The sequence below is a fragment of the Panulirus ornatus genome, chromosome 46 (genome assembly GCF_036320965.1).
Source record: "Panulirus ornatus isolate Po-2019 chromosome 46, ASM3632096v1, whole genome shotgun sequence".
NCBI classification, from domain to species: Eukaryota; Metazoa; Arthropoda; class Malacostraca; order Decapoda; family Palinuridae; genus Panulirus; species Panulirus ornatus.
Window position 1 is genome coordinate 3,727,180 of NC_092269.1, and position 27,719 is coordinate 3,754,898.

General features: G+C 45.7%; 2 protein-coding genes across 4 annotated transcripts in view; one reads left to right on the forward strand and one right to left on the reverse strand.

Moving 5' to 3' along the window:
- Lk6 (Lk6 kinase) overlaps positions 1-27,719 on the forward strand; it is a 501,002-nt gene that overhangs the window by 5,052 nt on the left and 468,231 nt on the right. For both annotated transcript variants that reach the window (XM_071688708.1, XM_071688707.1), the window contains exon 2: positions 310-766. In XM_071688708.1, coding sequence (XP_071544809.1) covers positions 310-766 — 457 coding nt within the window. The remainder of the gene's footprint in view (positions 1-309; positions 767-27,719) is intronic.
- Positions 5,445-27,691, reverse strand: LOC139763084 (uncharacterized). 2 transcript variants are annotated; one of them, XM_071688705.1, is made up of 3 exons: positions 27,033-27,691; positions 7,042-7,241; positions 5,445-6,805 (listed from the first exon to the last, which is right to left on the reverse strand). In XM_071688705.1, exons 1-3 carry the CDS (start codon positions 27,578-27,580, stop codon positions 6,387-6,389), a joined length of 1,167 nt encoding a protein of 388 aa, XP_071544806.1. In that variant the 5' UTR covers positions 27,581-27,691; the 3' UTR covers positions 5,445-6,386. The 2 variants fall into 2 exon arrangements, with proteins under 2 accessions (XP_071544806.1, XP_071544807.1); XM_071688706.1 differs by lacking the exon at positions 27,033-27,691 and adding an exon at positions 13,539-14,299.

Sequence of the window (27,719 nt, forward strand, 5' to 3'; positions counted from 1 at the left end):
TCCAACGAAAGAAGAAAAAATTAACCTATGGGATGTGTGCTGTGAATGTTAAATTGTATAAATATGTCTCATATTTTGTAATATAGTCTTTGCTGAAGTGTAGTACATCCTGACATGGGCCACATGCATAATGAGAGTTATGTGGTCTTGGAATTATCTTTAACACCTGAAGGTGTTACAGATTTTTCGTTTGGCGGATGTAAGCTTACGTTGACGGCCTTAATGACCCGGGCAGTTGATAGGCCTGAGGCCCAAACAACAAACCAACATCCTGACGATGATTCACTTACTGCTTTTCCATCCTCACAGGACGAGATGGAGAGAGTGGCCTCCACAGCTGTGCGTACCGGCGCGGACGAAAGCCGCCCTGCCGACGGACCGGGCCAGTTTGTGTCGTTAGTACCTTCGTCGTCGTCTTTCATGGCCGTACTGTTTCGTTCGTCGTCGGTGTGCAGGCGGCCGAAAGACGTGACTGCCACGGCCCCGACCTCGTGCGACAAGGACGACGACATAAGCCTGAGTGGCTTGGCGTCTTTGCTGAAGGACTATCGCCCTGAGGACCACGACGTTCTCTGCGAGGAGTCCGGACCTGAGTCCTGGGTGGACTGGGGCGGACCTGAGTCCTGGGTGGACGGCTGGCCCCCGTCCACGCCTGTCTCCGACCCCGCCGGACCCGAGGCCTGGGTGGACGGCTGGGCCCCGTCCACACCTGTCGTGGTCCCCGTCCCCAAGGAACTCCCAGAGGAGAGGAACGTCATCGAAAAAGGTAGGTTGAGGTAGAACGTAGTAATGCGATGGTAAAGGTGATTCTACCGGTTATTGTTTCATTTGGGGATAACTGCTTCAAGATTTTAGAAAGTGTGTTGACCATGGGTCCATGAAGTCGTTCTGTGTGTATGTATTCCTGGGAAAAACCACGCTGAATTTAGCGTGCAAGTGATGTCATTGTGGAACGATCTATTTCACGTCATTAAGTGTAGGGTGTGACGTTTATAACCACATGATATTCATGTTTTGCATGGTTTGAAGACGGCATATGATATAACTTCTGTCGTCTGTGTATTATCTGCTCTGAGATAATGTAATCTTGCACTTTTAATGCATCCCCTGTGAATGTGGAAGTAGGACCGTTTATGGAGGTCACACTCGGTTTTTGAGGGCTAGTGGTCGTGGTCATCATCCAGGATTGTACAACAGTTGTACACACGCGCGCTCGCGCGCTAGATACAGCGTTGTTGATTTAATTGCGACCGTGTTAGGTGCTTGTCAGCCACGCTGTTGGCCACCGAGTGAGAAGCGTAGGTAGGTAGGTAGGTAGCCCTAGGCTGGTTCTAGGCTGCTGGTGCTGGTTAGAGAGGCAAACTCTGCCCTCTCCGGGTCTCCAGCCTCCGTCACCGGTCGCCCACCACTCCAGGCCCTCTCGTGGCGTCCTCGAACACTGCGGTGCGTGCTCACGGGTCGCTACCCTCCCCACTCCAGTGCTGGAATTGATATGAAATTATGAACTCTTAGTCTTGAGAGAGAGAGAATTTTACATTGCATGTGGCTTAGTCGGTTGGCTTATGGTGTTTTAGAGTCTTGAGCTGTACGACCTTGGGGATGTGATAATCGTAGCATGCAACTGATTGATTACATTACCTCCTGGTGGACATTTTTGTTCGTGTGTCATTTGTGATAGGTACTCGGTGAGGGGGGTTTGATGATATTGGGGGTCTGGACAGGGCCCTGGCTGACTCTGATGTCAGTAACGCTAACCGCTACACCACATAGGCACATGTGGGTTTGTTCTTTTTCAGTGTACTTGAATGTTTTGTGTTGGTTCGCAATTTAGCACTTTACCCTCCCAGGTTAGGTATTTTGCTTTTTCGTTTGTTTTCTGATGTTTTTTGTACAAAAGGACCCGTGATGTACAGGCGGCGATTGTCTGTGGGTCCGTCTACGCTTCTTGCCGTAACTTCACTTTTTTTTTTTTTTTTTTTTTTTTTTTTGCTGTTGAACTAGTCGGTCTAGCTGGCGCGGGCATCAGAGCTGTTGTTCTCCAGGGCATACGTATATGGCCTCGTGGGCGAGTGCTCCTTGCACCCGACGGTCTACATCAAATATGGCGGTTCGAATCCCTGTGTTTGTGGGGAATTGAAGTGCGAGAGGGATGTGCTAATATAGACAAACACCCAGTCGATGGTGCCTCTTTTTTTCTGTTGGGGAGGGGTGGGATGGGGTTCATTTTAAAAGGAATGTAGTTTTAAAGAGGTCGGCTGTGGATAAAGATAGATTTCAGGTGTTGTGTAATACCAGATGAGCTTCAGGGATGTTTTTGTGCGTTTCTGTTGTTGTTGTTGTTGTTGTTGTTGGCTGGGAGGAGGGTTAAGAGTGTTCGTGTTACCGTAAAAAAAAAAGTAAAGGTGCAGTTCGAAAGCTACCGTATCCCCGTTATTATTGATAAATGGTTTATCGTTGCTAACAAGGTGCAGTGAACGGTTCCCGGCTGAGCTGTGATGGGACTAGGATTTATTGCACTGTCGTACTTATTATTTTATTTATATTTATGTTGTTGTTGTTGTTGGGGGGGGGGGTCTCTCTTTTCGAGGCTGCCTGTGATATTGAAAGATGTCAGAAACTTACGAGATATAGCGAGATAAAAGCTGGAAGGCATGGAGATGATTGTAAGGAGAATAACCTGCGATGCGTTTTATAATTGTTTTCTCGGTTGCGTTGTGGTGATGGTGTAAAGACATGACTCTCAAGTCTGTTATCTTGATAGCGTCGTAGTGGTCGTATAAGATCACTCTTTATGTCTTGTGTTATCTTCTACTGCGTGTAAGTGGTCTTCAAAGATCACTCTTTATGTCTTGCGTTATCTTCTACAGCGTGTAAGTGGTCTTCAAAGATCACTCTTTATCTCTCGTGTTATCTTCACTGCGTCGTAGTGAGCGTCGGGGATTTTGTTTTTCCCTCTTAATGTGACCCTGACATAGTGGAGTCTGGGTGTGGCACCTGTGGTCGTAGATAACGACCTTGACGACTTGCTCTGGCTTTGGTGGGTGGTGGTGGGGGGGACAAGAATCTCCCTAGGGTCCAGCCTGTGTGCCCAGCCATACCCTTGTACATACTCGCTGCGTCCTACCCTTGTACCCGCTCTGTACCGGGCCTTATCGTGTTACATGCTATTTCCCATGCCCGCCTTCGTCTTCCAGCGCAGTCGTGCTCAAGGGTCGTACCGTCGTGCTCAGAGGACGCACCGTCGTGCTCAGAGGACGCACCTTCGTGCTCAGAGGACACCCCGTCGTGCTCAGGGGTCGTACCGTCGTGCCCGGAGGTCGTATGGTCGTTCTTAAGGGTTGTACCGTAGGGCTTCAGTAATTGTACCGTCGTCCTCAAAGGAACTGATTTAAACCTGGAGAGCTGGAAAATTTTCATCGAAAAGAGATTCCTCGTGTGAATATATGATTACTAAAACAGGAATTCTGGGACCTTTAGGATAATCCTGTATGGTAACGTCTCCAGATGTCGAAATATCCATTTTCTCGTACTTTTTCTCCGTTTATACAAAGGATTGGATGATCCGTCCTTGTGTAGAATACTGCTCTCAATCTTGGGTGGTTCTTGCTCTGCGTTCTTACAAGGTAAAGGTAAGTCGGAAACGGTCCGACTTATAAACTGTCCCAGACTAACCTCAGAATTAAATCACAAACCAGCTCCGCAATGTTGGTTCACTTTCCCTCTTCTCTAGGTATTACTTTGATTTTTGCTCCCGAGAGCTGGCTGCTTGTGTACCCCCCCCCACCACTAACGAGACCATGCAATATTCGGCAAGCTGCTGTGTCCATTGGCAACTTAAGGGTGGGTCGTTTTGTTAACTGTTTCTTTTTCGTACAGGTACAAGCTCTGAACCTCTTTTTCCCTCATGTCTTTCCCAATAACTATGACCTAGCACTTTAGAATCGTTTTTATGCTTTAGAATTCTTAAATACTTTTTCTCGTCTCTTCTTTATACTTTTTCTCGTTTCTTCTTTATCTCTTTCAATAACCTCTATATTTCAAACGTAAGGCCTGGCCTTTTTTTTGTCCGTCACTGGAGCCCCCAACATAAAAAAGAGAAATACCCAATTTCTGACTCAAGATGAGGGACGCCAACACTCAAGACGCCAGGTCCCCAAGGGCGGTGTCCAGGGCTGGTGGCCTTGAACCATTTTAGCCGACGACCGGTTTAAACTCCACCACCAGCCTGTACGACGGATGGGAACCCCCTTGAGCACCAAGGCTCCACCCTGAAGCACGATCCTTGAGCACCCAGGTGCGTCCCTTGAGCGCCGCCCTTGAGCACCCAGGTGCGACCCTTAAGTAGAATGGTACTGTCCCCGAACACAGTGGTACATATCCTTGGGTGTGATGGCATATCGTTCGACCTTAACTCTTAAGAGTGATCGTGTATGTTGTTTTCTGCGCCCTGTGCTCATGTATGCCGTTTTCTGCGACCTGTGATCGTGCATGACGTTTTCTGCGCCCTTCATTGTGGCCTCTGTGTTAAGGTGGATAAAGAGGTGCAAGGAGGCTCTCTGCTCTTTCAGGAGACGTCTGCTCTTCATTGTCCTCCCGCTTCTCTCTCTCTCTCTCTCTCTCTCTCTCTCTCTCCGTCTCTCAACTCTTCGATTTCTTCGTGTCATTGGACTCCACTTCGTCTTTCCGGTACTGGCAAAAGAATAAGAGAAGAAATGAGTGCTAGAGCCAAAAAGACCAGGCACCCACTCCTACTAACCACACCAGGTTCCCCGTGTTTAGAGCAATGTTGGCCTCGGTGACTGCGAGACAGTCCCCTTGGTTAGAGTCGGTTCTTGTCTCTTCTGCTGTCTTAATCTGTTGCGCATCTGAAGTAGCAAGATATCTCAATTCTGCTTCACGTAGGAGGATTTAGATGTCTTAAATCTGCTTCCCATTGGAGGATATCTTTCTCAATTCTGCTTCCCGTAGAATATCTTCTCAATTCTGCTTCCCGTAGGAGGATATCTTGTCTCAATTCTGCTTCCCGTAGAATATCTTCTCAATTCTGCTTCCCGTAGGAGGATATCTTTCAGTTCTACTTATACCTTGTTATCGATTCGCCAACACGACAGACTTGCAAAATGAGAGACAATCACAACCTTCACTCACCACCTTTACAGAGCAGTGTTGATGCTTCCTGTTTACATTCTCAGTTGTGCTTTACGTGTAACTATTGACCTCGCTGTTAAGTCTGTGTACAAGTGTCCTCGGCGCCAGAACAGCTTGCATATCGCCTTTGAACGTTCCCTATGTACATTTTCTTTCATCCTTTCAGTATATATATATATATATATATATATATATATATATATATATATATGAGAGAAAGAGCCTGAAGTAACTATGAAGCTATTCTGTGAAAAGCTACACAGTATATACTGATATAATGAGAAGTTATATACATAAATATATATTTTATTCAATAAATATAGTTTGTTACATGTATGCAGATAAAAGACTGCAGTTTCAACAGAAAAAATGGGACTGTGGGCTCCTTTGTAGTCCTTTTTGATTCCAGATGTAAGGAAGTTGGAAATGTTTCTTTGCTCAAGTCGATCATTCCGATGTTTACTAATAATATAGTTATCCGAATGTTGTGTCGCTTATACAGCTGATGATGTACGTTATGGGAGAATACATCCTTCTTTTTTCGTTGACCATTTTGTTAGCTACTTGCTCTTTGGAACGTGGTTGACGCTGTACCAGAGAACCAACCACGTTCTAGGCCGCGGGGGGAACGAGACGCCCAGAAAACTTGAGCAAGTCTCAAAATAATGTAGTTGAGTAAAGAAGTAGTCCCTCTTCCTAGACGTTACCATTAGGAAGGCGGCGCCATACGAGTGTGTAGTGGAATAAAGCGTATAACACTCAGTACAACTCTCTGGAACAGAAAATAGTAAAAAAAAAAAAAAGAAAATAGTAAAAAAAAGTGGGGGGGGGGGGGGGCGAGTTTACTTGACCTAGTTTTTGTGTGGAGATATGGACGTGAAGTGGTAATGAGCTCATAACACTCTGGTATTGGGGGTTATGTCGTTGTGTGTGTATGGTGTGGTGGTCTTACTACACTCTTGGTATGGGGAGTATGTAGTGTGTGTTGTATTAGGGTGTAGTGGTAATGGACTTATTACACTCTGGTGTGGGATGAATGTCGTGTGGGTAAGTTGTAGTGTGTGGGAAGTAAGAATTCAGTCTTGAAGTAAAGTTTGAGCCACGGACGAGATCATCACCAAACATGTTATCACTACGAGACGGCTAATTCCAACCGATTGTCCATCACGTCTTTGGAGAGCCTCTTGTCTTGCAGTGACTGGCAGTAGTATTGCACTGGCATCACCGTATCACTGTCCTCACGCAGCCTCCTGATGCAGTGAACTAGGTTCCGAACTTTTATCTGAACTTTTTTCCGTTTTCTCCTCCCGGCTCTCGCGGTCCGATTGTTCTAGGTGAAAGAGAACTTTCTGGATGCGCATCTTGGCCAGGGACTTGGATTTGCCGCTGAGTTTCCTGATGGCGGCAGCAATGTACCTGCCGAAGAGCTCCTCCTCTTCGTCCAGGATGTGGTCGGGGGCCGCGGCGGCGTACCTGTGGACCGAAGTGGTCTCTGGGGTCTGCACGGATTCCTTGTCGTGCTGAATGGCCTTCACCACCGCCGCCATCTGGTCCTTCGCGGTCGGCGGACCCCTGGATCGACCCTGGCTACCGGATATGTTCTTGATTTGGATCGGCAGGCTATCGAGGGGTAGGTGCTGAAGCTTTCGTATCTCTCCTGAAATGAAACGAAACGTTTGATATCAGAAACACACACACACACGAGTTTCCTCTGTGCTTCAGTTATGAAATAACAGGAATGACTACGACTACAGAATCAATTAAGAGAGTCGCTTCAATTTAGAAATAACTGGAATTACCACGACTGAAAAATCAAGAAAGAGTCACTTGAATTTAGACTCGCAATTTCCATTTCATGAATTTTCCCAAAGATCGTGGAGGCTGCCGACTGACCTTCGACGGAGGACACGCCGTCGCTGGCTTCCAGGTCTTCGTCCATCCACTCCACCACCTCGTCCTTGATGGGCTTGCCGTCCACCGTGGTCACCATGAGCTCTTCGTGGGCCGAGTTCGAGTTGTCTTCTTGTGCCTCCGAGGCCTCGTTTTCCTCCTCACACAGCACTGTCTCCACATCCCCAGGACCCACCCAGTGACTGCAAGGGAGAAAAGGAAATATCTGTCAAGTACAAACGTTTAAAAAAGGTTTTTCCTGATTATTTCAGGATAAATCTCCCTGACTACAATCTTTTGTCTTGGAAAAACGCAATCAGCATTGAGCTGTCTAATGCCTTCGGCACACAGTGATATAGAGTATCCCTGTGCAGTGATAAAACATTGAGTTAGAAGGGTGTTGGTAGTGGTGAAGAATGATCCAGTGGAGACATTAACTAAACTCGAAAAATAAGGATGAGATGAAAGTGAAAGAATTCTGAAAGAACTGGGAAATAAGAATGAGATGAAATTTGAGAAATATTCTATGGTCGTTTCGTGTGGTTATGAGCTTCGTTAAATTTGCCTTTGGGAGGGTGGACGACCAGGGAGGTGAGGCGTAGTTTAAGGTGGAGCAGGGGAACGAACTGTTTCGTAGAGAAGGAGCTGAAGAACAGGTTCAAGAGCACGGATTTCGGCCAAGTAAACAAAGGGAAAATTATTGGTTTTGTGGAAAAGTCGAGACCTGAGTGGACGCAACCAGTGCGGTTGGCGTGTGGATCCATTATCATCAAGGGTAAGACTAGGCACAAAGATTCTAATGGTCCTTTAAAACTAACAGAGTAACTACAAAGTAACTATAAACAGGCAGTTACTCAGTTAGGTTTGAAGGCACGTATCTTGAATCATTTCAGGACGTTAGAAAGTAAAAGTGTTGAGCGCATGGTACACATGCTTATTTAAGGATCAAGGACCACTTCTGTTGCTAAAAGAGAGAGAGAAAAAAAGATGCATGTTGTGTGAGACAAGAGCATTTACGTCACGGGGCTGCCCAGTATGACCTCGTGGGTACGGACGGTGGGGAACTGAAAAGGACAGTAGGGGTTAGGTGGCGATACTGTCACCAATTAGTATATCAGAGTCCTCTCTCTGGTATCTACTGATATGTTGGTGGTTCTTATATCTATTCTGTTTTAGAAAAGATGAAGATCCCATCACGATAATATTTACAAAGTATTAAGGAATGTTGAAGAATACAGAAATTTCAGCGAGGTACAATCTCAAGCACGTAGGCTCAATTTGTTGCTGTTAGTATTTTGAAAACTGATATTTTTCCTGTTATCTACCGAGGGGCGCTGCGTGTTTGGTTCCGATTGCTTTTCCATATAAGAATTTCGGGCTCGAGAAACTGGTTTTGCCGGACGCACGGGTTGGATTCCCCTCCTATGTAGCTTTCTGCATAGATCATCCACATTCAGAGGACGGTAGGACAGGCCCCCAAGGTCAGCGAAGATGGTGGCGTCGTATGATTCACCCCGGATTTCTTATTGCTGGCCTTGTATCTAAGGCCTTTACATATTTATCAAAGACATCGTGCGCACAAGTCGCGATTATGATGGTCCAAGATTACCAGTGGAAATTTTAGTTCAGAATTATCTGCAAATTTTTGTTATTTATGAACGTAGCCTAATAATGAAGAGTTCGAGTTGAGAGTTAGACGATTTCTTTGATAAATACAAACTCTTCACTCGCCATGGACTTTGCTGTATATAATTCAAAGTCTTCTTCACTGTTTCAGTCTCCTTTGGAAGTTAGTGAGTTAAGAAATGACCATTTGACCACTTAAGCTGGTTTTCTGATCCTCTACTGCCGGTTTAAAACATCAAAATACCCTTAGCCCTGTGTCTTCTTAGGAATGACCCTACATGGATATGGCCTCCAATAACTGTCAAAACATAGCCATGAGTCGTTTTCATCAACTAAAGACCTCCAGAATGCCTTGTTCTGCGCCGTTAAAACCAGTTCACAGACCTTGAAGTATCATCCTATTTGGCATAGGTTCACTCACCCTCGTTTTCTTATCTGGCGTAGGTATAGATATTCACAGAAGTTGATGTTTACTGTGTGTTTGTCGATCATTCGTCCCTCAAGTTTTCTGGGCTACACATGGATTTATGGGCGCCCTACCTCTCCTGCAAATAATGACACATACTTTCCTTACACTACGGCAGGACGACCGGGCAGTCTAATGCGCCATTAAAAGGAATTGACCACGCGATTTATGGTTAGGCGACCACCTGCTGGTATATCGATGTTCTCTTGGCATGGGCGAGGCCAAGTTTCGCCCCGTTTTATCGTGTTAAATTAGCTCTCAAAGCTATATCTTTTTTTTTCTCTCTCTCTTACGTTTATACAGTTAGATTCCTCAGTTCACGAGCATCGCCTTTTTTTTTTTTTTTTCACCCCTTAAATGGTGGGGCTCTTGAACAGTGATGGATTACTTTATGACGCGACGCCTTCCGTGTACAGAGTAAGCGCAGCGGTAACTGACAGGGAAGTTCCCAAGTGAAAAGAGTCATATCTCGCTCCCGGGTGGTCATTAAATCCCTCTCTGGGGTACATGATCTCCTCCCTGGGGTCATAACCTCCGCCCTGGGAGGTATTAATATCTGGGGTTAAATCTCTCCCTTAACATAATAACCTTTGGGGCGATACATATGGTCTGAGGGTTCTGGAGTGCTTCCTGGAGTCGTAAATTCCAGCCGGGGGTCGTAAATTATTCCCTGGGGTCACAAACTCCTCCGTGGCATCAGTCCCTGGAGGTCATAAGTCCCTCTCTGGGTCACATGAACTTTGCTTTGGTGTCATATAAATCCCTTCCTTCGGTCATATAAACCTCCTCCCGGGGGTATCAAGCACTACCCTGGGGTAGCAAACCCCTCCTTAAGGTTATATACTCACCCTGGGGTTCATAACCCCTTACCCTGGGGGTCATAGGTCCCTCTAAGAGGTTATATGAATCCCACCGTGAGAGCATACGTGTTGTATGGTATGAAACACCGTGGTCTATACCAGCGGTGATTGGTATAGGACCTTCTGTCTAGTATCAGGTCTCTTTATATTGCGACGAGAAGGTAAAGTTATTCGACGAACTAATTTGCAAACCTAACCTTCATTCCAAGTCAAAAGTTAAGGTTAATTTGATGCCATTTTTTTTTCATTACCTAATATTAACCAAAATTAACAAGCTTAACTGTCCGGGGCGTTTAAGTTCAGATATCGTGTAGTCGTCTTTTTCTAACAACTGAAGCTGCAATTTTAAACTCCATTGTTTAGTTATATGTTTACTGGACTTTGTTCTCTGGTAAAATCGTCGACCCTGTTTCCTTCCTACAAGCCAACGGTACGATTCTCTGGCTATTGATATTTCCTTGGAGACTGTATGGTATGTTTAGTTTTTGCAGCTTTATAGTCAAACGTGTCAGTGTGAGTGGCATCTGACGTACGAATACAAGAAACGTCATCTTGTATAAGGCACGGCATCTTGTATAATCCCTTGTCTGGCCTGTAACTGGTTCTTTGTTTACTGTTTTCTGTTGGTAAAGTTTAACAACTGTTGTATACAGGAACAGTGTTGTCCTGTTGCTTCGTAGGTGCGGTATTAAACAAGGTGTAGTTTTTTTTTTTTCTATGTCCCGTCAACACACAGTAATGTATGGGGTACATATGTGTCGTCTCCCCTGCCTCCGTCTGTCTTAGTGGATACATTCTTGTTAGAACGGAAACTCAAAAGAACAATGTATGATAGAAAACTTCATACTTATACTATATATGCCCTACCTGTGGAGTTGCCTCGCTGATTAAATTCTGGGATGAGGGAAAACTCGTGTTTTTGCATATTGTTTACCTCAGGAAGTGGGACGTTCAAAATGTAAACGTGAATGCTGATTAAAGGCGTATCATGGAATACAGCGTTTTGCAAATCAATGAGCTTACTGGCTTTTATTTTTTTCTCCATAACTCTTGGCGGGGACATAGGTAACTGAAGTGCTTTTCTTTTTTACCTTTTAACATGATTATATGTCTTACGGTCATTTAAGAACGTCTTTTTTTTTTTTTTTTTCTATTCAGCTTTGGTGATTAATCTGTTCGTACATACATACAGCAGGTGCTGTGATAAGAGGGATAACGATCTTAAAACTGTTAGTAGTTCCAGTTCAATAAGGTGTGTGTGTGTTTGTGCAGAGCAAGATCCTATTACCGCTCTTTATCACCCTTATGACTCCACTGATCCGTCGTTTTTAAAATACAAACAATTATTTAAATGCGTGTCAGCTGTAAAATTTTGTAATCAACTTTTTTTTATAACTAAATCATTTTTTTTTTTTTTTTTTTTTTATACTTTGTCGCTGTCTCCCGCGTATTGCGAGGTAGCGCAAGGAAACAGACGAAAGAAATGGCCCAACCCCCCCCATACACATGTACATACACACGTCCACACACACAAATATACATACCTACACAACTTTCCATGGTTTACCCCGGACGCTTCACATGCCTTGATTCAATCCACTGACAGCACGTCAACCCCTGTATACCACATCGCTCCAATTCACTCTATTCCTTGCCCTCCTTTCACCCTCCTGCATGTTCAGGCCCCGATCACACAAAATCTTTTTCACTCCATCTTTCCACCTCCAATTTGGTCTCCCTCTTCTCTAAATCATGGGACCATATATATAAAAAAAAAGCGCAATTTTCGTCGGAAGTGGAGGGAAAAGGTTTTAGCGGTCTCTTTAATATCAATTCACGGTCTGATAGTTGATCTCCCACCTCTTTTATTTCCTCGTTGAAGGCACTGTGGTGTACTCCAGTATATTTCACGTGTATAGGTGTGAAATACAGTTTTCGGTTGCAACGTCGATGCAAAATATAATGCAGTCAGAGGTATTTTGACTTGCATCTTGACACGGTGCGTTAAAGAACTGTATTTGCGTGATGACTCGTTTGAAAACCTCTGGAGGGTGTCACGGTAATAGGTCTACAAAGTTAACCTTACTGAAAAATTCCTGGCACTTTTAGTAGCTACAAAACCACTGTCAACTATATAGTTTCCTGTATAGCGCGGGCATCGCGGAAATTACCCCCCCCCCTCCTTACTGCAAACTTTAACTACGTTTTGCTGTTTCCTGTACAATGGGCATCATAAGTTCAGTTTTATGGTGGTGTTCTGAACAGTGGAGTGGTCTGACTTCAACTGCTTGCAGATTTCTGAAATTACATCACGAGCTGTTAAGAAAAAAAAAAAATGCCGCCGGAAGGACCTTTTTTTGGGAAAGTTGCCCGAAAATATCAAAAATGACAAATGGAAGGTTCTGAAAACACCGAACATGAAAAATAATTGAATAACGCACGATAAACGTGTTAAATTTTCAGTTTCCCAGAGGTTCTTAAGCAATTAATTTCACGATCAGTATTGTATAGATTCAAGTGAAGTTCATCAGGTATAAGATAAAAGCATGCTTATTTAATAAGATCATTTTACTGCACGTGTAGAGGAGACCAGTTCGATGTCGTAACTTTATCCAAGTGCTTTGGCTAAGCTTATCCAACCGCAACCCTATCCTAATCCTAAGCTGACCTTGAAGGGTTATTGTTTGGGTATCGTAAAAGTAGCCACGGAGCTGTACCAGTTAACGTACTTGATCTGGCCCTGAACCGTTACCATAGCCTAACCTAACCTAACGCTTGATCTGGCCCTGAAACGTTACCATAGCCTAACCTAACCTAATGTTAGCTGCTTCCTCTTATTTATCCTCTCATTTTTCTGGCAAAACTGAGGACCTCGACGTCTTCTCTTCGCCCCTGAAAGATTATATATCTTGTGATTCGAAAATCTAACAGGTGATTTGTATTTATACTCGGATGGGCAGCAGAAAACCGTTTGGGCTATCCAGGGCCTTAAGGGATTTGAATTAGTTTCACATCCCACATCGCATAGAAAGTCTCTGAATTTGGCAGTACCCTAATCCAGCTTCAAAAACGGTTACAGCGTGTCGCCGCGTCGGGATGATGTAGATATACTGTTGGTATATTCAGTAACTGATACTGATAAAAAATTAAGAACCAGCTGAAAGAGGATTTAATGGGCTTCAGTAATCAAAGTTATTTTTATAAGAGGCATGCTTGAAGTTGGTAACATGGTTTGACACAGTTTCAGGACCAAAGGAACTATTTCGTAATGTTACTGACGGTTAATACTTATAAAATCAGCCTCTAGTTCTTACCATTGCTGCATATGCACAGTTACAGGAGTGTATATATATATATATATATATATATATATATATATATATATATATATATATATATATATATCCCGTTCCTTATAGTCACTTTTATACTTTTACCATGGCAATATATCTTGTTCAAAACCATAAAGAAGAGAGTATGTAACTTTACAGCCAAACTGTGAGGTACTTTTTTGGAGGGGGGGGGGGGGGGGGGCTCGGGGGCAGTACCTGGGTATGGCGGAGTTCACGTCGGGGTCCGGTGGTCTGTGGCTGATGTACGCGTTGAGGAAGTGCATCTGGTCGAAGAATTTCCAGCGCGGCCACTTCTTCACCTTATCCTTAACCATGAAAGCCTTCCTGTTCCTCACGTACACGTCCCTCAGAGTGCGCCACCTCTCCTTGCACACCCTCCACGCTCCGGGGCAGCCGATGTCGTTGGCAATGTCCGACCACGTTTGAATGCACTTGCGCGCGTCCTTGTAGTCCTTGTGGTGGATATCGTACAGGTGCGGGTGCTCCTTCACCTTGGCAATCAGAGTCGCCTCGTACAGGTGGCGTGTGGTCGTCATGGCCGCGCCGGCGGTGCGATACGTGTGCGTCTGGGCGGTGGTGGTTGAGGAGCGGCGGCGGGCGCGGCGTCTGTGGCAAGTGGACGCGTACGACCAATCACCGCCCGGGATATTATCGACGCGGGGACGAGAGGAGCCCGGCCGGTGGAGGCGGTGGCGGGCCGCGCGTCGGTCGCTCGCTCGTATACACGGACCGCTCGCCCTGGCCAGCTTAGCCTCCCCCTGACGTCACACACATACACACACACCACCACCACCACAGTCGTATGTTGCGTCTATAAAGCTTCAACCACAGTCGCAGAGGAGGGGTCCACGCGAAGTAAGGCCGTGGTATACCTCTCAGCACTCCTAATATTGTATACCGAAGCACAGGCACGACGAATGCCCGTCCACACCAGTGCGTGGGAGACAAAGAACTGGATGAGGAGTCACGTGACTCCCTGGGAGGTAGTCGGGCAGCGTCGCACAGACTCGGTTCGTGTCGGCCCGTCAGTCGTGCGGTGTTGCGCACCCCACACACTCATTTTTTCTCTCTGAATTTAAGCAGCCATTCTATCCCTGCAGAGCATCAGCACCTCGCTTCACGGGACTCAAGTAATGATCTGGATCTACTTCAGGAGGCTTGTGTCCCCTATCTTGACCCAGGATGCACGCAAATTTGAGGTAGCGCCGCTTCCCTTGGGAACGTCGCAAGCAATTTGTGTGGATCCTCCTCCGGCCGGCTGTACGTTCCCTGATCACTCGCTGTGAGTGCTTTAAGGGCCTTGCATGCTATGTGGGTGTGTGTATGGTAATAGAATGATCTCGAAGGTCTAAATAGGTCAAAGCTTAATTTTCCGGATATTACAAGAATACTGACTGCCTCTGTGATTATCCCTGGCTTGTCGTTAGGCCTAAAACCCAGTTAACCTACCACTCAGCTGTAAGTGGTACTTCATCTCTAGGCTTACAATGTGTTTGAAAGAGAGATGGTCGGCCATTCTATTGCTCATGCCTCTGATTGTTTCTATTAAGAGGTGATAGAATTAATAGTAATTTGACGTTTGTATCTCTTAAAGCTTCACTTCATAAAGCAGTCCAGCTATGTTAAGCAAGCATGTAATATGCTTGCACTGATCCCTCTGTAGTTCTGTATCATACCAGATAATCGCATTGCGGCAAGGTGAGAATTGCCATCTCGGACCCACATTTCCATCTGAGGAGTGAGTATTTATTACTTTTAGAGTCACAGGAACCTCACAACTGTGCAGCATCAGAAGCAACGTGTTGTGTGTATAGGTAAGAACGAAATCTAGCCTAGCGTGGTTGACCTAAGATAGATTTATACCACAGCATAGCGCTTATTATAACAACCTTCTTGATAATCATTGTGCATCGTGATGGTCTTAGTGCGCGACGTATATTAGAACCACCATGATGCGTTTATAAGGATATTAGAACGCAGCCTAACCTAGCGCGTTTATAACGATACTAGAACGCTGCTTTACCGAGCGCGTTTTTAAGATATTAGAACGCAGCCTAACCCTTTTATTTATTAATATATTATGGCGGTCTAACATAGTTATTGTTTATAACGCTATTAGAACGCAGCCTAACCTAGCATTCATAATGTTATTAGAACGCAGCTTAACTTGCACCCATCCCAGTTAGCATACTCTACCTTCACCCTGGAAATGACTAACTAACCTTTGTCGTGTTGTTTCACTGTTTTGACCACTTCATATCTGCGCCGCAGAAGAGCAAGCCATCGTGTGTGTAAGAAAAACGTTCAAAAAAATGCAACCCAGGAAATGCAACTGTTTGTAGCGTAATGGTACTTAACGCGTCACTGATGGTAGCGCTGTTAAGTGTATTATGCCGGTTATTTCATGGGATGTAATGTATATTCATATATTGTTATTCAGTAGCGTCGTTAGTTCCCGCATTGATGCCGTGACGTCATTGTCTCTTCAATTGTCATCAGACACATCCGGCTTTGATACAGGCGTGTTCTGTTCCGGGGGGGGGGGGGGGTGGGCCTACTGTACACGAGAAGCGATCGTTGTCATGTTTCAGTTATACTGACAGCCCTGTAGAAATTAAGGTACGAAGGTCCGGGCGGTTTGGGGAGTGAAGTACGCTCTTCGAAAGTGCTAGGATCTTTGTATTATTTTCCGAGTGGTTGTCGATATATATATATATATATATATATATATATATATATATATATATATATATATATATATATATATATATATATACACACACACACAGGAAAATGGAACACGACAAGTTCCCAAGTACATTTTCGTGCAATAATCACATTGTCAGGGGAGAGATAAGAATGAGATAGTAGACATAGACCAAATAGTCATTTGATAAAAAAGGAAGGGATGTAGCCAAGACGTGGTGTTTTGCATATACTGGATCGCGTGCACCACTGTGACCTCTTACAATACCTTGTGCAGGCAAACACACGTCACCACAAGCCACAGGTATTCATAGTCCCATGAGTCGTGAGTGAGGTGTGCGCTGGGGTCGCGGGTGACCTGAACTTCGGCCGGAGTCCGTATAATGTTCCTGTACCTCTTGCCCTCCCGTCAGCGTCCCAGACACGATCCCCACTTGGAAGATTGGGAAAGGGTCTGGGTGTTGTGGTCGGGTCCCAGGCGCCGAAAAACGAAAGTGTTTCACAAGCCAATCTCGTACTCGTAGCATTGTTGAGTGAAGCATGGCGTTTAATACATGACAAATGGTCATGATTCTCGAATTGACCGCCATGGATAGCTTGATTGTATGCGTGACAGTGCTTGTGGTTGTAACCATGCTGAAAAGTGCTTCGTGATTGGGTTTGGGGGGAATACAAAGGGTTCCTTAAGTGACTAGTAGACCCCGGGCAGCAGCTGTGGTCAGGTGAGACAGGTGTGTGTGTGTGTGTGTGTGTGCGCGCGCGTGACGTCTCACCACCCGGGTCACATTACACCGTGCTGGTCCTTATTTTAACGGCCCCTGACCCTGACCTCTGAATGGGCTGCGTCCGATTCCATGCCCTCGGGGAGCTTTCCGTTACCCACGCGTCCAGAGCAGGTTGATGCAGAAGTTTGCAGGGACTTCGGTAGTCGTATCCCAACTCAGATGTTGATGGCCTTAGATATCTTCACCAGTACTCAATAAATCAAGAATTGACAACGAATAGAAAACGCATGGAAGGCTGCAACATGGCCGGCTCTCTATGTGAGCATTCGAACGTATTCAACGACCCGATTTGGCGCCAAGGAAAAGATTTCACCCGAGTCTTTCCTACCCACCGAAGCCTTGATGCGAACGTCATGAGTCTCTGGTCCCCCGCCGTCAGGCGGATATTGGTTCCGTCACAGGAACGTGCGGTACGCTATTGCACCTTCGAACGGCTCACTCCTCAACATAGCTGTAGCTACGAGACGCTGGTTGATGAAGACTCGTAGCATTCGGTTCAAGAACTGGGCGGGGTCTGCCGTGAGTGGCTATGCAGTAAGGCTCCTTGAATACCTGGTTTGAGCGTTCTTCCAACGAGCCTTCAGGTCTTGAGTGTGATCTGGCAGTACCAGGCTCTCGTCGGAAAAGGACACGAACCGTATTGTTCTGAAGAACATGTGGAAAGTTTAATAGAATCACTGCCTACCCCGTTTCCCCTCCCAAGGATCCCGTCCTTCGGAGGATGCGAGTTAGTCTCCCTGGAGCCAGAGGACTCGTCTGGAGTCACCTGCCGCCCTTCCCCTGACGGGTTGGAGGCTCTACCTTGATGCCCTTACAAGTCACTGTGGCTCTCGCACAGCAGCAGGAGCAGGCCTAAGGTATTTCACTCTGCCATTCACGATCATGCCATTTCGACTCCAACAGTTTCGCTACCAAGTCCATCGGAGGGTCTTTATGACCACCAACCCTATAATGCGTCACGTCGGTCTGTAACCACGCACAGGCAGCAAAGCCAGCGGAAATGTACAGGCGTTCCTGCAAGACCCTGTCAGTAGAGAAGGTGTTTTGGACTGTGATTCACAGAACCCTTCCAGAGATGAACGGAAGTCTAGCCACACATCTTGTTAGGTAGTTAGGATGATTTAGCTTCTTCTTGAATGTCATCACTGGATCATTTCCTACATTATATACAATCTCAGACATCGAATAGATGATCTAACTGACTCCGTCGAGCAAAATCGTATTGTTATGATTTGCCTCAAGGGTCCATTCTCCTCCCCCTTACACACAACCCTTGTGTCAGTAGGACAAATCTGGGTATCGCAATGACATGAATTCTTGTGGTTGTTGACCCGGTTGTGGTCTTGGTCCTCATGTCCACGGCAGTATTCTGTCATGATTTCGTCTGGGAATCTGACCCCCATGATGAGGTTTTATCAACTCTATAAGCTGCTATCAGTGGCGCTGACCTTTTGTACCGTCATTACGTATAAAAAAAACACTTACTCTAAACAAATACATGTTTCCCAGGTCACTGGAATTCGTCAGTTATATGAGACGTCAGCCCATGAGATCCTGCCTTTGAGGATACTGTGACGGATTCTATAGATCCTGAGCTCCTTTCTTGTACTGGAGGATTTAGTCTCACCCAGTATCCTACCTACATACGAACCTCACCCATGCATTCGGCGGTTGTACATACCTTGCAGGAGGCTACGTATTCGTACACAGACGTGTCCGTGTATTTGCAGGGCCAGATGTTATCATCCCTGTTCCTTGGCACTTGTTAGAGCATAACTGCAAGAGCCTTCCGGGGTTCCTACTCTCCAAACATCCCAAACCTCGTTTCCCTGGAACGTTTATGGCCTCCTCGCCGAGAATGGGGAAAACTTGGTCAATGCCACGCTGGCCATATACGCTTTCGAAAGCGTTTAGCCTCTTCTACACTGCTACGGTCGCCTTCGTCATAGAATACTATCAGTACTGCGCTGCCAACACACCATAGGAGGAGGGAGAGCATAAAGACGCCTGCCTGTAGAGGTCAGGTCAGGTCAGCGTATTCAAGGGTCGTAGTCGTGCTGTCGTTATCGAGGGTCGTGCGTCGGTCGGCCGACTCATGGGTGTGTGTTCGGTACATTAGTTAGGAATCTTGATCTGTCTTCATCCGAGGCAGATTTGTAAATCGAAGGGTCATGGATTTTACAGTCTCAGAAGTCTGGACTCGGAGGTCTACGCTGTTTATTTACGAATAAACAGATGTTCAGATTGCATGACGTGAACAGGCTTCCCCATACCCTTGTATACACTGTACCCATGGGTCAGCCCGTGTATACACCTTGCTCGTGGGTGAACCTATGTGTACACTTTACTCATGGGTCAGCCTGATGTCGTGGTTTGAACATTCGTCGAACTACAGGTGATTTCTGAAATTCCATTCGTGAGTCCGGACTTTAGGGGGGACGCTGTATATATAGACACGGGGTTTTCGGTTGTGTTGTGTAGACTTTGAGCCAGCGACGGAGGGGATGAATGGCTGGCTAAATATGGCTCGTGTGGTCCTCCGAGACTCAGGGAGGGCTCCCTCCCACCACCCTCCCCAGCTGTGGGTACAGCGCATATCCTGTGGCAACGTGAAGGAACCTCCCTCTCTTTCCTCCCCCCCCCCCTTCCCCGGGGGCCCTCCCTCCCACCCACCCAAAAAAAAAAAAAAAAAGATGTGCGGTAAGCGGTTTCGTTACGCAACGGGACCGGTTCGGAGTAGCATCTTATACGCCGCATTCTACTTGAATCCCCCCTTCCCCCCCCCCCCCCGCTTCCTCAAACTAGACCACCCCCACCATACCCCAGCCACTCCTGCTGTCTTAACTCGCTCGACCTTTTATTTATTTTTTTTTTTTATTAATTAATCCCATTTTCTACCTTTGCTCTCTTTCCCCCTCATCGTGAGTTCCTCGTTCTTCTTCACAAGTAGGTGAGGGTTTACCGTGATGATTAGGTCGCTGGATTCACGAGATAACATTATGAGAGAGAGAGAGAGAGAGAGAGAGAGAGAGAGAGAGAGAGAGAGAGAGGAAAAAAGTGGCATTGTCAAGGCCAAGCGGCGGGAGGTGTGGTGGTGGGGGGGGTAGTGTTGTGTAATGCAGGCCCCCCCCTCCCCCTCCCCCTCCCACACACCCTAACCGCCCGCAGGGGTCACTTGCTAGGGTAGTGGTTTGGGGGAGTGGAGGGAGGGAGGTTTAATATATAGGGGTATACCACACTCACGTGCTGTCAATGGATTGAATCAGGGCATGTGAAGCGTCTGGGGTAAACCATGGAAAGCTGTGTAGGTATGTATATTTGCGTGTGTGGACGTATGTATATACATGTGTATGGGGGTGGGTTGGGCCATTTCTTTCGTCTGTTTCCTTGCGCTACCTCGCAAACGCGGGAGACAGCGACAAAGTATAAAAAAAAAAAAAAAAAAACCACACTCAACCATTAATGGCCGTTCCCCCTCCTCCCCACGGTGCCCATAGCATGTAGGAGAGCAGGAGGTAGAGGGGTTGGGGGAAGGTGTTGTGAAACATCCACGGTGGGTTGGGGGAGGGAAGGGCAGGGGCCCTGCATCATGACCTCCTGGGGCGGGGAGGAGGAGAGACCAACTGGGGATGGGGGGGGGGGAGGTTGGTCCTTCTATGCCCGGGAGTGGTGGGAGGGAGACGGTGGGGGGGGTGACGGAGGGATTTACTACGCCATAGAGTCCAACCATCGTGGCGCCGGCGTTGACCCCCCCAAAAAAAGGGGATTCCATCACAGATCGCCCACGATCGATCATCTCCTTCCGTTTGTTTCCCCTAATGATGATGCCTTGTGGCTCGATGCTGTCTCTGTTTACTCTTGTGTGATGGGAAGTGTACGAGCCACTTCTTACAGGCCTATACGAAAAAGGGTGGGCTGTTACCTGTTCAAACAGGAAACAGATTAACGAATTTGAAGTGTGCCCGCGCATTGTTGAATGCACGAATACATGCCCTCATACTTCTATCATTAAACTAGGAATTTAAAAATTTCATAAGCTTATGTTTGGATTTTTGGAGTAGTATTGTACAATATTTTGTTTTTACATATTTTACCCCTCAAAATATGCATATTTGAAAATGATTGCAGTAATAGGCACTTTCTATGATACGGAATTTAAAGTTTTGAAGTTTTGTTATGCATAACATTTTATTTATAAAATTGTTAATAGTATTTCCAGTTTGTGCGTGTTTAAGTTTCTTGTAATAAATTCTCAAAATACACCACGCCATAGGAGGACATATTGAACTTATAATACAGTTTCACCCATATTCTGACGGAGACATTGTACAGGTGATAAACGACAATATAGGACGTATAACTAACTCGTGAGCGCGTCGCGTTCAGCGGTCGTACCGACTTGCCCCGGGTAGTGCCTTCGTTCTTAGTGGTCGTACCGTTGTGCGTAAGGGTCGTGTGCACATCAGGGTCCGAGACCATAACACCGTGGACCCATCCCTTAACTGGAACTAATATATTTGACCCACTTGTTGGGCAGATGTTTAGTTCCTGTCTTTGGGAAGTTTGCAGTCGTTCTCTGTATGGGTTATTGTTCATTTTATTTTGTATAATTTTGTTTTTCTGTTTATTTGTTCATCAGATGTTCGTTTTGTTCACTGGCTTTATTGTTTTTGTAAGTTTTTAGTTCGTATGTTTGGCTTAATCATTCGTAGTATTTGTCGTCTAGCGTCTCTTTATATTGGATTCGTTCTTAAGAAGTTTTGGTTTAGTTTCCATACAAGATACTTTGCTTTTCAAAAAATATTTAGTTTTTTTTGTAAAAGAGATTGGTTTAGTTTAGAAGATACCTTGGTTTAGCATCTCTGAAGGTAATTTTATTTCCGTAAGCTATGATGATATTCTTTTTTTAAACATTGATTGTAAAATATTTAACTATCATAGTTCATTAATACCACTTGTTATGTTTTATAACATTCTCTGCTGTGTTCAGAGACGCTTTGATTATATGATATTGTTCTTTGTCTATATATATATATATATATATATATATATATATATATATATATATATATATATATATATATATTTGGTGTTGATTGAATATAAAAAATACCTCTTAAATCACCACGCTAGTGAGTTTAATCGACTCATATCGATAATAAGAATTACACTTATATAATCACATCCAGTATTTATATAAGTTACGGAGCATATGGAAACAGCGACCCCCGTTATATAATCAAGCGGCGTGATTATGAAAATTTGGGTGGGGTTTGTTTACATCTGGGCCGGGAGCGCGTGGCGCGCCCAGCACATGGCATCTATTGCGTCGCAGATTTTGGCGGGAGAATCGGTTTAGGCGGGAAACTTACCCCGCGGGCGGGAACGACCTTCGCCTAGGCCCCCTGGACTTTAGGGGTTACAGGCCTGCACTAAAATGCTTCATATATATATATATATATATATATATATATTCTGGTAATTGATGTTGCGTAAGACCAATATATATATATATATATATATATATATATATATATATATATATATTTCGTATTTGCAGCTAATAAATGAGAATTCAGGTGGGATGTAGTCACATTTATACGTTGTCCTGTGTCATATGATTGTTGTGCTTGATAATTCTTGTGCACTGTGCCTTCGTTTTTGTTTACAGCGACAGGGGGTCGTTGTGTAGTCTTGCTAGCCGGACCCTGTCACACACACACACACACAACACACACACACGACGTCGTATCCCGAACAGGTTTCCGGTATCCTAAGTGACAGAGTGGAGTGAGTTCCGATGCGTAGTTTGTGCAGACTCCATTTTGACACTTCCATAAGAATTTTCTCTATAAAAAATAATTGAAAATAAAATCGACTGATTTGCAATCAATTATTTTGAACAGAAGTATGGTATAGTGTTTAATTCTGGAAATGAGACAAAAAAAAAGTAATGTAATCTAGAATGAAACTATATACCGGGAAACATACTGAACGTCTGAACGAGATATTGGACTCATAGGCACGTTGAAGGAAGGACGTACGTAACCAAATACTTGTAAGGCGACCTTTGGCCAGCGAACAAAATTGGTCGCTCGTAAGTTTTGTGGGTCAGGGGTGGAAGGTTGCTGCAACCGGCGGCCGTGTCCCAATTTGTCCTTGCGTAACGTCCACAAATTATAGGGGTCTGAATTGGCTCTTAATTGGCCCATTTTATCCCATTTGGTACGCCCCTAGGTGTTCCGCTATTGTTATTCTTTTTTTTTCTTTGACAGTTTATTGTTTAATGTATAGGTACAATGGAAATGCGTTCGAACGTTTGAGACCAGTTTGTATTCGATTGTCGGACATAATGCGAATGGAGGACTCTGTGGCTAGCAGTGGGGAGATGAGGGATTGGATGTTGAAATATGGGAGGGGTGGGAATGGATAAAGGGTGAAGGGAAGGGGGGGGGGTGGGGATTGAAAGGCGTGCACTGAAGTAGATGTTAGTAAGAATGGGGGTGGGATAGAGGAATATATATATCAGAGAGAGAGAGAGAGAGAGAGAGAGAGAGAGAGAGAGAGAGAGAGAGAGAGAGAGAGAGTTTGACTGTGACGGATAGATTGTTGGGGGGATAGTAATGATCAGTATGTTGAGGGGTAGTGGCGAAAGGATGAGTATGTTGGGGGACAGTAGTTTAGTGATCATCGTGTTGGGGGTAGTGGTTAAGGGATGAGTTTGTTAGGGAATAGTAGGTAAACGAGCAACATGTTAAGGGGGACAGTGGTCAAGGGATGAGTATGTTGGGGGAACATTAATTTGATGATCACCATGTAGGGGGACAGCGGTGAGGGATGACAGTGCTACAGAGGTGTACAGAAGCACTCTGGAGGGTAGTGGGGGTCTTAAAAAGAAAATGCTTGGGGTAAAGGAGTCAGAACGAGAGGTGGAAAGACATGGGTTCAACAAATGTGGTGAGGTTGTGAAGCCAAGGGGAGAGAGAATATAGGTGGCACTTGGAGCATGGACGGTTATTGAAAAGGAAATGCAATCGTGTGAACAACAACAACAAAAATATGTACAAGTTGAAGTGAGTATATCAGGTAACTTGGATGAACCTCAGGGAGAGATGGGAATGAGTGATCTCTCTGATATATATGGTATTAAGGACAGGCTCGCTTTTATGCATAGATTTGGGGGTTTAAGGTTGATATATACAGTACTGAGGGAGGAATAAAGATAACTTAGGGTCCAGTAGCTCTAACTGTCTCTTAACCTCCCTCTGTTGGCCCATCTTCCATTACTTTGTTGATACTGCCATGGGATGCCGCTTGCGGGACCCATTAATCTAGTTGATCCTGGGTATGTCATGCCGCTTGCAGGACCCATTAGTCTGGCTGATCCTGGGGATTGTAACGCCGCTTGCAGAACCCATTAGCGGGAACTGACCTATTCCCATTTTGAATAGGTAATGCCATGTCGTTTGCGGAACCACACACACACACCAATTACGACCCTTGTTACAACAGTAAAATTAGCGTGTCCAGGCTTCCGTTCCCTGTGGTCTATTGCTGCAGGCATCGTTGTCTGGTGTTGAATTCCAGTTTCCTAGAGCGGCTAAATTGGCTTTTTTTTTTATTTTCAATGTTCGCCGAGACTATGGCCTGAATCAAGGTCATCTCATGAACGCTATATACTTCCATCGTAGCCTGAGCTATATACCTATTTTATCGAACAACCCCCCTTAGGGTGGATGAACGGCTGGATTGACTGTGAGCCGAATGCCACGACCAGGTTTCGAACCTATTCGCTCGACACCGGGCGGCTCGCGAATGCTTCACGCTCAGGAAGGCAAACCGTTACGCCTCGATGATGTTTAGCAGACTTTGACGTCTTGTTCGGCCTCCCCTTCATACGCTTATTTACCTCTCGATATTGCGTAGAATAACGCCGTGTCGGGCGTAACTCACGGGGGGTAGTGTTAGTACGCAAGATTGTCTTGTTGATTACTTTATCCCCCATCCCTCCCCCCCTCTCTCTTTCTCTTCCTGGCCTGTAATGTATGCATTCATTAGCATACAGACTGCGATTGTTTCGCATGCTTGTTGAGTGAATTATGTACACCGCGGTTGCGACTGATGTTCGGCGTAAAAGAGAAATACATTTTGCTTGTTCGGCTGAAAAGAGAACACAATGTGGTAAGAGTTTGGGTGAGCTCGATGTACTTAAGATGGCGAACTACGCTTGGGGGACAAGGGATCTCTGGTCGCTGTCGAGAGTAGCGAAAATGATGCAGTAACTTCTCGAACTGTTGGATTTAAGTCCAGGTGATGGTTGGTGAGACCAAATGCGATGAGTGCTTCTTAGTGGGTGGTGTAAAGGGAACTGAGGATCATCTTTTGATTTGGAAAAGTTTAGGTCCTCCATGAGCATACACATGTGTGACGATCTCTCTCTCCCTTGGATTTTGTGAGTTGAGGGGCTGTATGTGTGTGTACGTCTTGGATCCATCTCATGTAACCGCAGGGGGCGCCATCATTTAGCTCTTGTTCTTAACGACCCAGAAAGGAACAGGTTCTCTTCAACAGAGCGTCTCGTCTCAAAAGGCCGGGATGGCTGGCTCTCTATGGCTGTGGTCTTGAAAGTTCCAGCAAGGAGCAGATGTTGTCTTTGACGTCGGTACAAGGGGCTCTCCTGAGAGCCGAAACGAATGGATATTGACACTAACCGTATCATTACAGTTTACTGTACCTGTATATTATATTCATAGGGGGAAATTAGCTCGTATAAGCTTAATGACCTGACCAGTGGCAGCTGTGTACTCCTGATGCTGCTCTTGGGAGAAGTGGAGGCAAGATCAACCATTTCCTTGGCGATTGGGTGTTGAGCAAGCGCCTTTTGTCGTGTCCCTTTGGCTGTGATTGCAGGCCAAGTGACTGGCTCAGGGTTCGACCTCGTTGCTGCTTAGTGGGGGCAATTTCTGGGGTAGTGTTGCAAGGGGACTACCGTTGCTAAGGGTGTCGTATCATAACACTGCACAGCTCCGTACCCTAAGCTGTGCAGATAGGTTATTACACCCAGACACACACCTTCTGGACACCAGCTTTCGTTATTACACCCACACCCCTTCTGGACACCAGCGGTCGTCCTCCCACGGCTTCATTGTTTACGTAGCGTTGTTGGTAAACAGAAGGAATCCAGAGCCAGGACATTTTTGGCGCGGTCCCAAATTCTTGACCTGATTTCACTTTGGCCGTTTGTGTCCTCGGCTTTGGCCTTGCCAAAGCTCCCTCTGCCGTCTTCATTACAATGGTAAATTATTTATTGACATTTATTAAATTATTTATTGACATCCCCATCTTCTCTTTACGTCTGAGAATGAGAGAAAATAGGTAACGGACATCTTGAAGTGCGTGTGTGCTTATATATATATATATATATATATATATATATATATATATATATATATATATATATATATATATATATACACCTGCAGGACGCCTTCTTCAGGGCCTCCTGCACCTTTAAGGCTGCGTGCAATCATAAGTCGGGAAAGGGTGGATGATATACACTCGTCTGTGACGTGACATCATTCACGGCAATCAAGTATGAGGCGTATGAGAGTACATTGTGGAGTCAGGTTGGTTGTGGGGTGCCTCAGGGCGGTGTGTCTGGTCTCCCCCTTTAGTGTCATCCCGCAACAAATAGACGTTATAGAGTTGTGCGAAGTTATGGACGAAATTGTTCAGAGGAACTTTGACAAAACACCTTTCACGCAAGGATGTAAATCAGACTTTGTGAATAGCCCAAGAAGTGCCTGCTTCGATGCAAGTTTTGTAGAATCTAAGAAAATACGGTGTGTGTGTGTGTGTGTGTGTGTGTGTGTGTGTGTGTGCGAGTTATAGAGTGACTATCTCGAATTCTATAGCTACGGGTCATTCACTGCAGAAGGGAAGGTGCAGTGGACACAAACGAGGATTAACCGTTATGATGCTTCCCTCTTTCCTTTATGCGAAGGTCTGGGAGTCCTCTTCCATCATTATGTCTTTCCCCGTAACCTTTCCATCTTTAAATGTCAGGTTTACGTACACCGAAGGAGCTGATACTATTTTTGTTCATCTGATATGGCCATGACTAGCGCATATATATATATATATATATATATATATATATATATATATATATATATATATATATATATATTAAGCCTACCTTACAGTGGTCCGGGTGGGCCGCTCGGGGTAACAGCATACCCGGGCGGCGGCGGCGGCGGCGGTTGCTGCTGGCTGTTGCTCCCGCATCACCTTCCTCTTCTTGATGCCGTATCGGTCCTGGAAGTTGCGGAGCCATCCGTAACTGGCCTTGAACTCCACGATGCCCAGCTGCGGCGCCAGGCTCTCGGCGGCGGCCTGGATGTCGATGCCTCGCACCTTGACGGTGGCGGCGCGCCTCTCCCTGTACCACTCGAAGAGCGTCTGTTCCAATGCCTCGTACCTGGCCGAGGTGATTCTTTTCTTGTGGACCACTTCGGGGTCCTCCTGGTACTTGGCGTACGCCCGCAGCTTATCTCTGTCTCTCTGGATGTCGTAAAATGTGGTCTTGGATATGCCGAACTCGGCCATGAGGTTACGCAGCCTGCCGCCCGCGTCGATCTTCTCCAGAAGGCGTAATTTCTCGCCCAGGCTGAGCGTTATGCATCGCCTCTTGGGTTTCAGGGGAACCCCGGCCTTCGTAGGGCGGGACGCGACCCTAGACGACATCGTAAATAGCGAAGAAAGAAGTGAGTAACGAAGGAAAAGAGAATAGATACGTAGAATTGCCAATTCCGCGACTAAAATCCACCAGGAGGTCGGAACGACTACTCTCCTCGGGTACGAATTATGAACTGACGTGCCGCAG